Raw genomic sequence first — 13,344 nt, 5'->3', positions numbered from 1 at the left:
TGTGTGATAATACAACTTTACATGATAAGCAGACGGTGCGTTCCATTATTACATACCACATACATCGGAGCCAGGACTTCAAAAAGTAAATTGTTAAATGTCAACGCAAAAAACGCTAGAAATTACCACAAGGGTTAGTACTTAGAAGGAAGGGGTTGCGAAATAGTACCGACTTCAGTGTAATTCCCTGACGTAACTGGAGGGAAATTAATTTGGTCATACTGAAGGTTTCAACAGTCCTGAACAATACTTAATTTAGAATATTCTGTTACTTGAATTATGATTAATTCATTCATTCAGATTTTTTCTTACAATTTTTGAATATATTTTATCTTGTTTGTTTTGCCTTGTCAGTGTTTGTTAATTATTCAATTTTAAAAAATAACGGGACAATGAAAATCCTACACAGAGTGGAAAAGAATTCCAAGGGAATGCACCTCAAAAGAAGTGTTGGCGTAGTGAATGTGATTTAGGCATCAGCTGGTTTATTTTGTGAATAAACCAGCTGATGCGGGTATATATTCCGAAGGTCCTCATCCTGCTGCGTGATATCGATATCTAACTTCGAATGGTTGGAAGTCAGTCTCTGCTACGTATACTCCTTCTTCATCTGTGCTGTTTATTTTACATGACTTTACTGTGTGTAGTGTTTGCACGATGACAACTTTCGCTTAAAGGGGAGCGCGCGCCCGTTTGTGTGTCTGTGTGTGTGTGTCGCGAATCAAGTGTTTTGTGTGTCTGTGTTTGAGTAATGGTATACAAAGGTTGTACTCATCGGAGACGTTGGATGGCGTCTCTTGGTGGAGGTCTTTAGTTTTGTTACGTCAGTCTTTGTGCTTGTCAGCTTGAGTCAGTCTTGAGTCTTGAGTCGTCCCAGTTCAATGCGTCGTGGAGATCACGCAGCACTGTGTAGGGTTTGTCCGAATTCGCTCGAATATGTTCTGGGTCTGGTTTCTGAGGAGGGCATCCACGTATTGGGCGCTGAGATCCAGATCCCGGTAAATGTATGCGTTGAGCACGTATGCAGGAGTGTTAATGGGCATTCGCGGGCAGACGTTCATTAACTGTTGGATCAGGAGTCTGTATACTTCTGCACACTGGCTCCAAGCAGTGAAAGCATATAGAATTATGGAAAGTAGGATTGTCTTGATTAGGAGCCGCCCCATTCTCTGTGTGATATGGGACCTGAAAGTCAGTTTCCTTTCGAGGGTGATACTCAGATATATTGCACCGTTTATCCAAGAAATATCATCTCCGGTGAAGACGACGTATTCTTCGTTCCGGTTGCGACTTCCACCATATGAGTAGTATCGCCTGAATCTTGTCTAATCTCCCAGAGATTGATCCACCCCTTCAATCTGTCCGCTTGCTGTTGCAGGTATGCTGTGACAAGCTGGTGACTGGTGGATCTAGCCAGCAGTGCTGTATCGTCCTCAAGATAAATTTGTAATTACTAGAACATATCAAATGCAACATATCATGGGATGAATTAGTGCTTAAATCATGATTCTGTTTTTTGGTTTTGTTTGCATTTGAGATACTTGGTGTGCCGGCCGGAATTTTCAAGGATCGTATTCCTCTATGGAATCGCTTTTTCAATTTCATAGTAATCAATAATCTAAGCAATGTCTCGTCTTGTTGAACCAGAATTCCTTTTGCAAATTATCCCAAACTTTTTTTGGCGGACTTGTGGTATTTTGCACATTTACGTAATTTACTGGATATAATAACAAGGTGATCTTTGACTAGGTTTTGATATCCAACTTTTTCTTCTCGTCGGCGCTTTGATATGTTATGGAAATACAGTGCCACAGGTTTTTTCCTCCAGGTAGAACTTGACTTCAAATCTTCAGGTATTATAATTTTAACGACCCCTCAATCATTCTATGGAAAATGAAGAACTTCTTGCAGACATTTTTTTCACTGGTGAAAACTAGTCCAGGAAAAAAATTCGATACAACTGATATCACAACTTAAATTCTACAATGACTGGGCTCGTAAACTGATGTAAACTACAGGGTTGCACAAACAATTGTAGATTCAGACACTCGTAAATCAATTGTATTGTACATGACATCATGAATATTGAAACCACCGAAAAAAACAAATCTCTGTTCTCTCTACAGTTAATTATATTTCTACTACATTTCGAACAATAATTCATCAAGCAAAGGAGTATGATTGTGTATATCAGATTCATCTCGATTGAAAGCCGGTGAATTACAAAAGGTTATACTTGGATATCAAACTGACAAGTGTTATATGATATCGTCACATCCTAGTTTGACATCACATTAACGTCCTATCACGCCAAGACAGACAATCAATTTAATATTTAGACAATGTTAATATTTAAATTTAGACATTGATCCAGCCTTAAGAATCTAGATACCGATTTACAGTTTATGCTTCATTTCCTCAATATGTTAATAGAAAAATAAAGTTAAAACATTTTTGAAAATATAACTGAATAATTTACCAACAATTTGCCATATTACATTATACTACACCTATTTACTTATATTATGGGTTATCTGCCGTATGGCGTCATCGACATATTATGTCGAAGTATGGTGTAAAGTAATTTGAATTTCTAACCTATACCTATTTGTATTCCATCAAAATTTAGACATTTCTTGCGAAGCAAAGTTCATGTTGCTTCGTTGCTTGTCATGTCAAAGGTACATAACCTTTTTCAGTTTTGTAAATAATGTTATAAAATGTGATGAGGTGTTCGAAAAAACGTTCCTATAATAATGTACAAGTATATATTTGTCAATTTAAGACTAATTTAAGGTACTTAAAGGCTATTCAACATGGCTGTGAGAAGTTGGATGATCAGACATCAAATTCAAAACATAAGATCCGGCAGATATAATAGGTCAAGTAAGTTCATTCTCAGAAAATGAAGAATTAATAATTTCTAATAATAATGTTCTTTTCAGTAAAGCAAAATAAACAGGAAGATGTGCTGGTGTTATTACAGGATCTTAGTAAGTGTTCTACTTATTAGCCATTTCCTTATTGCTCAAATTATGGTAATTGTTTCAAGGGAAAACCTTCTAGCCTAGGGATTGAAAACTGTTCAAAAGTTCTAAAAATCTGAAATGGAAAGTCGTAATGAAAACTGAAATATTTTCATTTCTGATAACAGGTTTGCAAAAAACGCTTGAAAATAATGATGAAAAATTGTGGAACATTCTATTTTCAGTTTTCATTTTTTCCAAAAATCACTTGAATGAATTTTAATGTTTTTATGTTTTGTTTTCTGGTAATTCAATACAGAACAGTAGTTCGGGTCAAACTCGACTGACTGATTCAATTATTGTGTCATTTGTTTCATGGTAGTCTTTTTGTTGCTAGGTTTTGTTCTAGATTGGGTATAATTTGACGGTTTTCGAGACACTAGTAGTGTCCCACATTTAAAAACAGATGTTATCAAGTGTATATGTTATGATAATAAAGGGAGAATTCGTGGACAGAATACTCCAAAAAGGAAGGCAAACAGCACACGTTTCTGGCTATTGGACTAATTAAATCGGTTTGTCCGCTTTTTCGAGTGTTGTGTCTATGAATTCACCCCTTTTTATTTTTATTATACACACTTGATAACATCTATTTCTGTATTTATGTTGTTTGCAGGGGTAGTATTCGATGTCAAATCCAGATAAATAAAAAACCTGTGACAGGTACATAAATATTGTTTTTGTTTAATTGGGAAATAGATAGCCACTTTACTTCATACTCAGAATGCATTCGGAATCCAGAACACCTTTATTTCAAATTCGATGATTATTCCCAGATGATTATTGTAGGTTTTTGATTGTTTCTATGGTTTCCGCAGCAAACATTTCTTAACCGATATAGTGAATTTTCATTCATGTGGGCAAAATATATGTGGTCAATAGGCTCACTGTTCTAAGATTTATGAAGAAACCGTTTGTTGGTTTTCATTTCATTTATTATTTGGTGCTATACTGGTTTCAATCAATTGCTTATTGAATGAATTTGTTTGGATCATTAGTTTTCTTGTATTTTGCAGAGTTGTTATTTTTTCAGGTCCATATGAAAGTTTTACAAACCTCTTGGAAAAAATATGTGAAAAAGGTGTGGAAGAGACGATATTATTCAACTATTTGAATGCCTTTGTCAAATTAACCCTCAAACATGAAGACAATTTAGATAAAATTGGTTATCGAATAGAAGACTTGTTATGCTGGTAAGATTTTGTGAAAGTAAATAACATTCAAATGAATATTTTTCATATATATATATATATATATATATATATATATATATATATATATATATATATATATATATATATATATTTGTTACACAGAGTACTTGTAAACACACAAAACAGTGACAGAATAAGTTGTCTGCATGATATGTTACAAATTGCAAAGTATTTAGTCCAACCAAATACAGTTTGAATGATGAAAACATGGTGGCGATGTGGCAACAATCTCAGTGCCTGAGCTGGTGCAGGAGTTGTTCCCATTGTTTTGACCACATTAACTACCATGCTCGTATTTGCCTCTCATTTTATATTATTATTAGTGGGCGTGACTTGGTTTCTCTTTATTGGATTACCTGACCTTGTTCGTGTACCTGTAAAACCAGGTAGCCAGATTTTATTGATGTTCATTGCCTCTTCTTTTTTATTTATAGCTATATCTTTGCTACCAATAATATCAAAAATATTTGAAAAATGTATAGCTTAGAAAATTGTACATCATTTTGAGAATTAAAACATCTTCACAGACTGCCAGTATGGATTCCGAAAAGGTAGAAATACTGAAACGGCAATACCAGAAAGATCAAACTAATTTGATCTTACTCTTGAAAATGATCACTTGGTGATCGAAACACGTGTTGAGGTGTTAAAATAAAGATTTGGTGTTGGAATTAAACTCCAGTAATATTCATTACTACACCAAAGGTTCCAAACAGTGTATCACAACTATGAAAAAATATTACAACTGATGTACCGCAAGGGTCTATATTGGGACCTCTATTATTCATAATTTTCATTAATGACCTACCAATATCATATATTTTATATGCAGACGATACTACAATCCAAACAAATGCTTAAACTAGATGAGGTACTTACATTATCCTCTGAAGCACAGTCACAAACTGAAAGGTGGTTCAATGCCAACAAATTATATCTGAATAAAACCAAAACCCAAAACACGATATTCAACTTAAGAAATATGAAAAATTATTCAAATTCGCAAAGTAGTGTGAAATTTTTGGGAATTAATTTTGACAGTGAGTTAAAATGGGATCATCACATAAATGAAATATCAAAAAACTCACGAGAAATCTATTTTTACAAAGAAACCTCTCCAGACAAGTTTCAAAAGCAACTCTTTGAATGGCATATTTTTATTTGTATGAATCCATTATTTCTTATGGTATTGTCGCCTGGGAACATGCAACAGATTGAGTACAAACTACTGTCGCTTGAAAAAATGTCAAAATGGACCAAATTTTTGGGCTGTGGTACTTTACAATAAATTACCACAAAAAATAAGATCTCTACCTAATAACATATTCAAAATAAGGATAAAATATTTTTTAATAAAAAACGCCTTCTCCAGAACTGAAGAATTCCTGCACTGTTCTTTAACCATATAGACATTTTTCGTTATTTTATAATACCCAGTTTTAAATTTTACTGCTTTGTTTTTAAATGTTCTCATCGACATAACTCAGATGTACTGTATAAGATATACTTTTTATAAAAAAACCTTGTTCTTTAAATTTTACTGCTTTGTTTTTAAATTTTACTGCTTTGTTTTTAAATGTGCTCATCGACATAACTCAGATGTACTGTATAAGATATAAATAGTTTTTTATAAAAAAACCTTTTTCTTTGAATTGTAAGCATCTTTTGTTTATAAAAATTTTAATAGATGCCTGACATATGCTAATTTTATTAATATGTATGTACTGACTTGTGTAAATACTGATGAATGTATAAAACACCAATAAATTATTTACCTATCTATCTATGGAAATAAAACTCAAGTTGAAAATTACAGGCCCATTACTGTCCCCAGTGCTTTTGCAAAGGTTTATGAAAAATGGGTGTCAAATTCAGTCGTTTCATTCTTTGATCTTCATAAGCTATTCAATGAAAATCAATTTGGTTTTAGAAAGGGACGTTCAACAACACAAGCTTAATAAAACTACTAAAAGAGCTATGTAATAGTCTAGATATGGGTAATCGAACTCTGGGTATTTTCTTAGATCTAAGTAAGGCATTTAATCTTGTAGACCACAAAATTCTACTAGACAAATTGGAAAAGTATGGTTTTAGGGGAAACTCACGTAGATGGTTTGAAAGTTATCTCCAAAATCGAACACAATACGTTGATATAGATCAGTATCAATCTAAACGTTTAAAGTATACTATTGGAGTACCACAAGGCTCTATTTTGGAACCTCTACTTTATATAATTTATGTCAATGACTTTGAAGGAAATTTTGTAATGTATGCGGATGACACAACACTACTGGTTAGTGGTAAGAATGTTACATCCACAGTAGACTTGGCTCACAGGGAAATTTTAAAAGCCCAGGACTGGTTTTCTAGCAATAAATTAATCTGCAATGATAAAAAATCATCCTTCCTAAGATTTAGTTATGCCCCAAATGGTCATGATCACAGTTTACTGTTAAAATCACAGCACGGTTTAATGAAACAGGTGAATTCAATAAAATTTCTAGGACTTACTCTCACTGAAGATTGTAAATGGAATCAACATATTAATGAAATATGTAAAAAAATAACGCCTATGTGTTACTGTATCTATCAACTCAGTAAAATTATAGATAAGTCGGTGGTACTCATGTACTGTCATGCCCAATTACACTCAATAATCTCATATAGTATAGTAGCTTGGGGCCTATCACGTGAGGCACAAAGGGTATTTATTTTACAGAAGAGAGCTGTCAGAAACATTCAGAGTGTAAATAGACGTACTAGCTGCAGAGATCTATTCAAAGTTTTAAGAATATTAACTCTACCATGCATTTATATGTACCAGCTGTTAATTTTTGTAAAATCGGATCAGCGACCTTTTACCTTCTTAAACAAAAATAATTACGGCACAAGAAATTCAACATTGTTAGAAATACCAAATCATAGACTGGCTAGATCAGAATCAAGTCCAATTTTCATGGGTGTCAGGCTATTTAACAAATTGCCAAATCATGTTAGAAAAATGTCACTAAGAAAATTTAAACCGTTCCTAAAAAACTTTCTGATTGATAAAGCCTACTACTCCATTGAAGAGTTTATAAATGACTTATCAATATAACTGAAGAATTGAGATTGTCATCTAGGGTTGTTAATATATTATAATTTTACCTAGTTATAAGTTTTAATATATAATTTTACATAACTGTTCATATCCTAATGTACATAATTTTTTCTTTATAAGTTTTTTTATATCATATTACACTGACTTGTTCTATATCATTGAGTTATGATCCAGAAGAACCAATAAAATATTATTATTATTATTATTATGGAAGAGGCAGTGAACATCAATAAAATCTGGTCATATTGCAGAGTAGACTGAATCATCCCAAAATTCAATAGTTTCAGGATGTCTGCTGATACAGTATCCCGCAGATTTTTTATTACAAAGCATGTAGTGCATAATTTTGAACATAGTGTTTATGTGTGCTTCCCATGTTAGAGCTTACTATCCAATGTAACAACCTAAGAAGTTGTTGGTTTCATTAGTTTGTATTGATGAGGTTAAGTATAGGTCATAATCTGGATTTATATTTTTTGGTAAAAACCGAACATAAACTACAGGCCAATAAGTATTATGAATACATTGGCTAAAATTTTCGAAACAATCATCTATGATGACATCTACACTCATTTTAAATTTAAATTTGCAGAACAACAACACGGTTTTCTTCCAGATCGATCTACAGCTACGAACCTTTTTTTATTCACTCAATCTGCTGCTGAAGCTATTAATAAAAAGGAGCAAATTGATTCAATTATGACTGATTGTGCAAAGGCATTTGATAAAGTTAATCATAAAGTTAATCATAACATACTATTAAAGAAACTTGGTGATTTTGGATTTTCTGAGGCAGTTCTGCAATTTATAAAATCTTATTTGCTTGACAGATATCAGCAAGTCAGGGTGGGGCAGTCATTATCTGACAGGTTTTCTGTAACATCTGGGGTGCCACAGGGTAGCAACTTGGGCCCACTTCTTTTCATAATTTTCATCAATGACCTAGCTCACTGCATTTTACACTCATTTTGCCTTATATTCGCAGATGATTTTAAGCTGTTTAAGCTAATAACGTGCCTAGAAGACTGCATGAAATTGCAGGAAGATCTTGATTCGGTTTGCCGGTGGTTTGAAAGTAACAAAATGTTCTTAAATATCGATAAGTGCTCAGTTATAACATTCACAAGGAAAATTAACTATATTTCTGCTTCTTACAAAGTAGAAAACGTTCCACTTATGCGTAAGTCTGAGTGTAAGGACTTAGGTGTTTATTTTCAAAGTAACCTCAAATTCAACACTCACTATGAATATATTGTCAACAAAGCCTATAAGATTCTTGGTTTTGTTATTAGAAATACAAAAAACTTTAGAGATGTTGGGTGTATTGTAAAGTTATTCAATGCTCTAGTTAGACCTCATCTTGAGTACGCTTCTGTTATTTGGTCACCACAGGGAGAGACCAACGCAGATTTGATTGAAAAAGTTCAAAAAAGATTTCTTAGATATCTTTATGTCAAATCTTATGGCTGCTATCCCATTATGGTGTCTTACAGAAGCATGCTCAAGGAATTTAACATTGTTACTTTACAGAGCAGGCGTGCATTACAGGATGTTCTTTTTGTATACTATATAATTAATAACGTAAAGTACAAGGGATCATCTCTGGTCAACTATGTAAAATTGTTGGTGCCTAAGGTAAACCTGCGTAGACAGGACAAGAGAACATTCTTTATCGGCCTTTCTGATAACTCGCCAATCGCCCGTATGCTAAATCATTGCAACATTTTAACTGAAAATAGCACCGTGGATCTTTTTACTAAAACAAATGCCAAAGAGATAAGGGCCTACTTTTTCTCACAGCCGGATTAATTTCTAGGTATTGGGTAACTTAATTTATAGGTACTTGTATACATTTTAAAAATTGTGATAATTTATTTGATTTCTTTGTTGTTTCCTTTTATATTTACTGTTTTGTTTCATTTTAGTTAGTAGTTCTTAAGCTTATTTTGTTATTGTAGTTTTATCTCTCTTACTTTTAATTACAATTCAATATTGTGTTTGTAGGAGTAAAAAGTAAATAAAAAGTAAATAATTGGATTTTTTTCTATTCAGAATGAGGTTATTTTCAAGGGTGTATCGAACCCAGGTATTTATTATTATTGAATCTGATTTCACATTATTCACTACTGTCTCTGTGTTATAAATCATATTTATTAAAAGATTTTTTTGAACAAAAATGTATTTCACATTGTTACTGCTTTGAATAATTCAGAATATATTTCAGGAAATAACTTTTGATGTTTTTTCAGCCTTAGAATTACTCTGATACATGAATCGGCTCAAATTAGGTCGGCTGGTCTACGATGTATACGACACTTGCTTAAAACAGAAAATGATATTGTACATTTGAATAAGTTATTAATACCATATTTATTAACTAGGTAAACTCTGGTTTATGATATTCATCTTATAGGCAGTATTGATTTCTGTTCGTTTTAGATCTTTAGATATTATATTAAGAAATGATGTAGAAAGAATAGAGGCTATGAAATTGATAAGGAAGTCTCTTATTATAGCACCCTCCAAATTTGACATTTCCTTGGCTCGATGTTTGGTATCTTTGGCCTACGAAGGTACTGAAGCAAAAGATAGAATGCTTAGAATTTGTTTGGCCACATTGTCGGAACTTGGTAAGGAATAGTTTGTATATACTCTTAATTATTTAATTATTGCGGCACTATTCAAGGTCAGATGTTGCATACACGTGAATACACTTGTATTTTTTCAGGCATCCTCAACACCAAACTGTTCATTATATCAGGTGGAATAACGGCTATATCTAGAAATTTGCTGGAATGTCAGACACCTAAAATAGCCGAGTCTCTTTGCGGGGTTCTGTTATTATTGTTGGATAAGCCGTCTACTAGACGTTATGCAGCTGTCGATCTGCATTGTGCTGCTGCCCCCTTTTGTGATTTTCATTACAAACACGGAGCTAAAGATAAAAATAAGTGAGTTATTTGAATTGAGTCAATGAAAATAAAAATGTGTAAAATTATTTTCAGGAGAGACGAAAGAGAATTGAGATTGAATTGTGGTAGACTAGCCTTACTGAGTATTTTGAGGAGTTGGTCAGGTATTTTACATTTCTGTAGTCCGAATGACAAAGGGGGTTTCAGAGCTATTGTCGAGGTGTTGTATTTACAACAACTAGAAGTAAGAGTAAGTAATATGGTTGATATATTGGCGGTTCATTCGCTAGATCGTTGTGGGAGTAACAACTCACTCTGAGAGGTGAAAATTGATCAACATTTTCAATAATTTTTCTTTCATTGGGAAGCTATTGTATGATATACGTAATGAACAACACTTTATTGTGATCTTTTTTACTATAACAACAGCTTCTTCAGGTATGTATATTTCTGATCAACTAGTGTCTAAAGACTGTCGAGGAGAAATACATACGTAGTAGAAAATTAATATTTCACAATAAAGTATCGAAATATTCATCTCTCCCAATAACATACACTGTAGGATCTGGTAAATGCCTGCCAGATCTTTCCTGCACTGAGAAGAGGTAATACCTCGAAACTGGTCTGTAGGTGATACACTTGAATATTTTATATATATCTTCATTTGAAATAAGAAACCTAATATACATATCTATGAGTGTAATAATAACACTAGCACAATAACATTAGCACAATAACACTAGCACATTTGTATTTTCTATAATATTATTGTTTAAAATTTATGATAATAATAATAGTTCTATCGAAATTATTTGCATTTTTTTAGTTGCCTCTGCTTTTTCGAAAGCAAAGGTTTGTTTAAGAAAATAGCCAAGTGATTGAAACTTTGCACCAGTCATGTTAAAATTTTCATAGTAAATTTTTAATTTCTCTCTAAAAATGTCCGTATAAGTAAAAATGTATCAGAAAAGTTAAACTCCATGATGAGTTTGTTATGTATACATGAATTGATGACAATTAACCGAACTTGTTTTTTAAAATAAAGGGGATATCTGTCAAAAATAAGCAAAACGTTAACTTTATCCTAGTTGCATAAAATTTGGCATATGGATATAAAATTGCCGTAGACACAACTTTTTCAAGTAACTTTTTGTTAAATTCAATCTACAAATGCACTTTTTCAATTTTTTTCAAAAAAAAGTTGAATTTGACAAACACTGAACGTCAGTGGGTCGCAGTTGGCCGCATCATTTTAAGTTAAATTTGAAGCACAAACAAGTGCCGATTTTAAATTCTACAAAAAGGATTTGAAGCTTTATATCTTCTATTAATGATCTGCGAGCGCTTTCGACAGTTGGTAGTACTGTCATCTTCTGGCACTCCTCAAACTGTTTGAGGAGTCAAACAGATATAAAATTGATTAAAGATATACAATAAAAATAATACCAAAAAATTTAAATGTTCAAATGCTGAATCAAATGCACTTTGTCTATTTAATAAAAATACGAAATAAATTAGAGACAGCTGTCATAGAACTCTTCTAAACTATAATAGGGTCTACCACATAATAATTCTTTTAATGAATTTCAAAATACACAGTCATCCTCTAAAATTTTAATATGGTCAGGTAAATGATTAAACATCTTGAGACCATTATAGTATAAAGAGTCTTTGACTAGAGTAGAGGCTGGTGTGGGTAATCTTAGGTCGTTAGTTTGACGAAGGGCATAATAAATATCAATTTATGTTTCTTTATTAAACATACTGTTTCTAAAATGAAGATTCCAAAAACTATCAAAATTTCATGTAATTCAAATAGGGGTTTGCAGGAGTCTCGACTTTTGGCACTGCACATGAATCTTAGAGCCCTTTTCTGACTAATGAGCACTGTCTGCGCATTTGAGTTTTGCAACATACTCCCCAGAAAGGAATTCCATTCCTTAAATGCAACTCAACAAGTGAGAAATAAGCCGATTTAGCGGCAGACAAATCAAGATCCTTATAAATTATTCTCACTGCAAAACAGTCTGAAGCTAGCTTTTTATTGAGGGTTACGATGTGAGTTTATTGTCAGTTATTACTACCAAAAATTTAGTACTAGGTCTGTTTTCAATAATCCTCTCCGCGTCCTGTGTTGGTAAAGAAATGTTTTGTCAATGAAACAGCAGAATGATTTAAATTTGTTTTGGAAACATTAAAAGACAGCAGATTAGAGTTGCACCAATTTTTTTATTTTTTTATAATCTCGTGGAGATTACATAAAGTTTTATCACGCCATAATATTGTGGTGTCATTGGCGAATAGGTTAAATTTTCCTTCTATATCGATAGATGTTAAATCGTTTATGTATAGCAGGAAAAGTATCGGACCTAGTATTGAACCTTGTCGTACGCATTTTTTGCTTCATGGAACAAAAAACAAACCATCCAGCGTGATATTAGCCGGAGAAGAACCTACAGTGTAGGTAGTTGGGAGACATGAGGATTTCGAGGTTTTATATTTTGGAAATCTCACAATGAAGTGTTGTGATACTGACAGTCAAGTATGTAAACTGTAAAAGTCGCCTACAATAGAGGATTGCAGAATATGAAACGGTTGAAAACTTAAAATGGAATTAGTAATGAACTGTGAAATACAAATATAATGAATTTAATGTAGATTAGCTTCAACAAAATATATGTGGACTCATTTATATGTTGTTAAATCCATAATTTCCCTTCATTATCGTAAGGTACATGTACCCTTACAATAAGGGATGAGCCAAGAATAACAGCTCTCTTTATACATCCGGTCAAAATTTCTGCTTTGCCTATATGCTCTTGAAATTCGAGAGTAGGGAAGGCATAATTCCATCAAGGAATGAAATTCGTAGCCAGAAAAATATTTCAGGAGTCTTAGGCTAAAGGGTGAACCATGCAATAGTACGGGTATTATTTCGTGGAACTGCTGTGACTTCAATAATCAAAACGACAACTTCAGCAGAGTGGTCTGGGTAGAATTTGCGGACTTGGGAAAGAAAATCTCTATATTTCAACAGTTTTCCTTCTCTTTTCGGACGATATCAGTCTTCTCTGAAACTGAAAGCTCTACAA

The 13,344-nt window shown here is 33.0% G+C and overlaps 1 protein-coding gene across 1 annotated transcript in view; it reads left to right on the top strand.

Annotated features, from left to right (window-relative positions):
• Positions 1–2,647: 2,647 nt before the first annotated feature.
• Positions 2,648–13,344, top strand: part of rictor (rapamycin-insensitive companion of Tor) — a 49,138-nt gene continuing 38,441 nt past the window's right edge. The window contains exons 1-7 of the mRNA XM_074180255.1: positions 2,648–2,886; positions 2,946–2,993; positions 4,060–4,219; positions 9,590–9,721; positions 9,780–9,970; positions 10,069–10,291; positions 10,346–10,502. Of these exons, the coding sequence (XP_074036356.1) occupies positions 2,817–2,886; positions 2,946–2,993; positions 4,060–4,219; positions 9,590–9,721; positions 9,780–9,970; positions 10,069–10,291; positions 10,346–10,502 (981 nt within the window). The 5' untranslated portion in view covers positions 2,648–2,816. The remainder of the gene's footprint in view (positions 2,887–2,945; positions 2,994–4,059; positions 4,220–9,589; positions 9,722–9,779; positions 9,971–10,068; positions 10,292–10,345; positions 10,503–13,344) is intronic.

Source organism: Leptinotarsa decemlineata, unplaced genomic scaffold (assembly GCF_025532065.1).
Source record: "Leptinotarsa decemlineata unplaced genomic scaffold, Ldec_3_MD MMD2_tig00026294_RagTag_RagTag, whole genome shotgun sequence".
Lineage (NCBI taxonomy): Eukaryota > Metazoa > Arthropoda > Insecta > Coleoptera > Chrysomelidae > Leptinotarsa > Leptinotarsa decemlineata.
The sequence above is the reverse complement of the archived record's forward strand: the minus strand, read 5'-3'. Positions and strand labels throughout refer to the sequence as shown.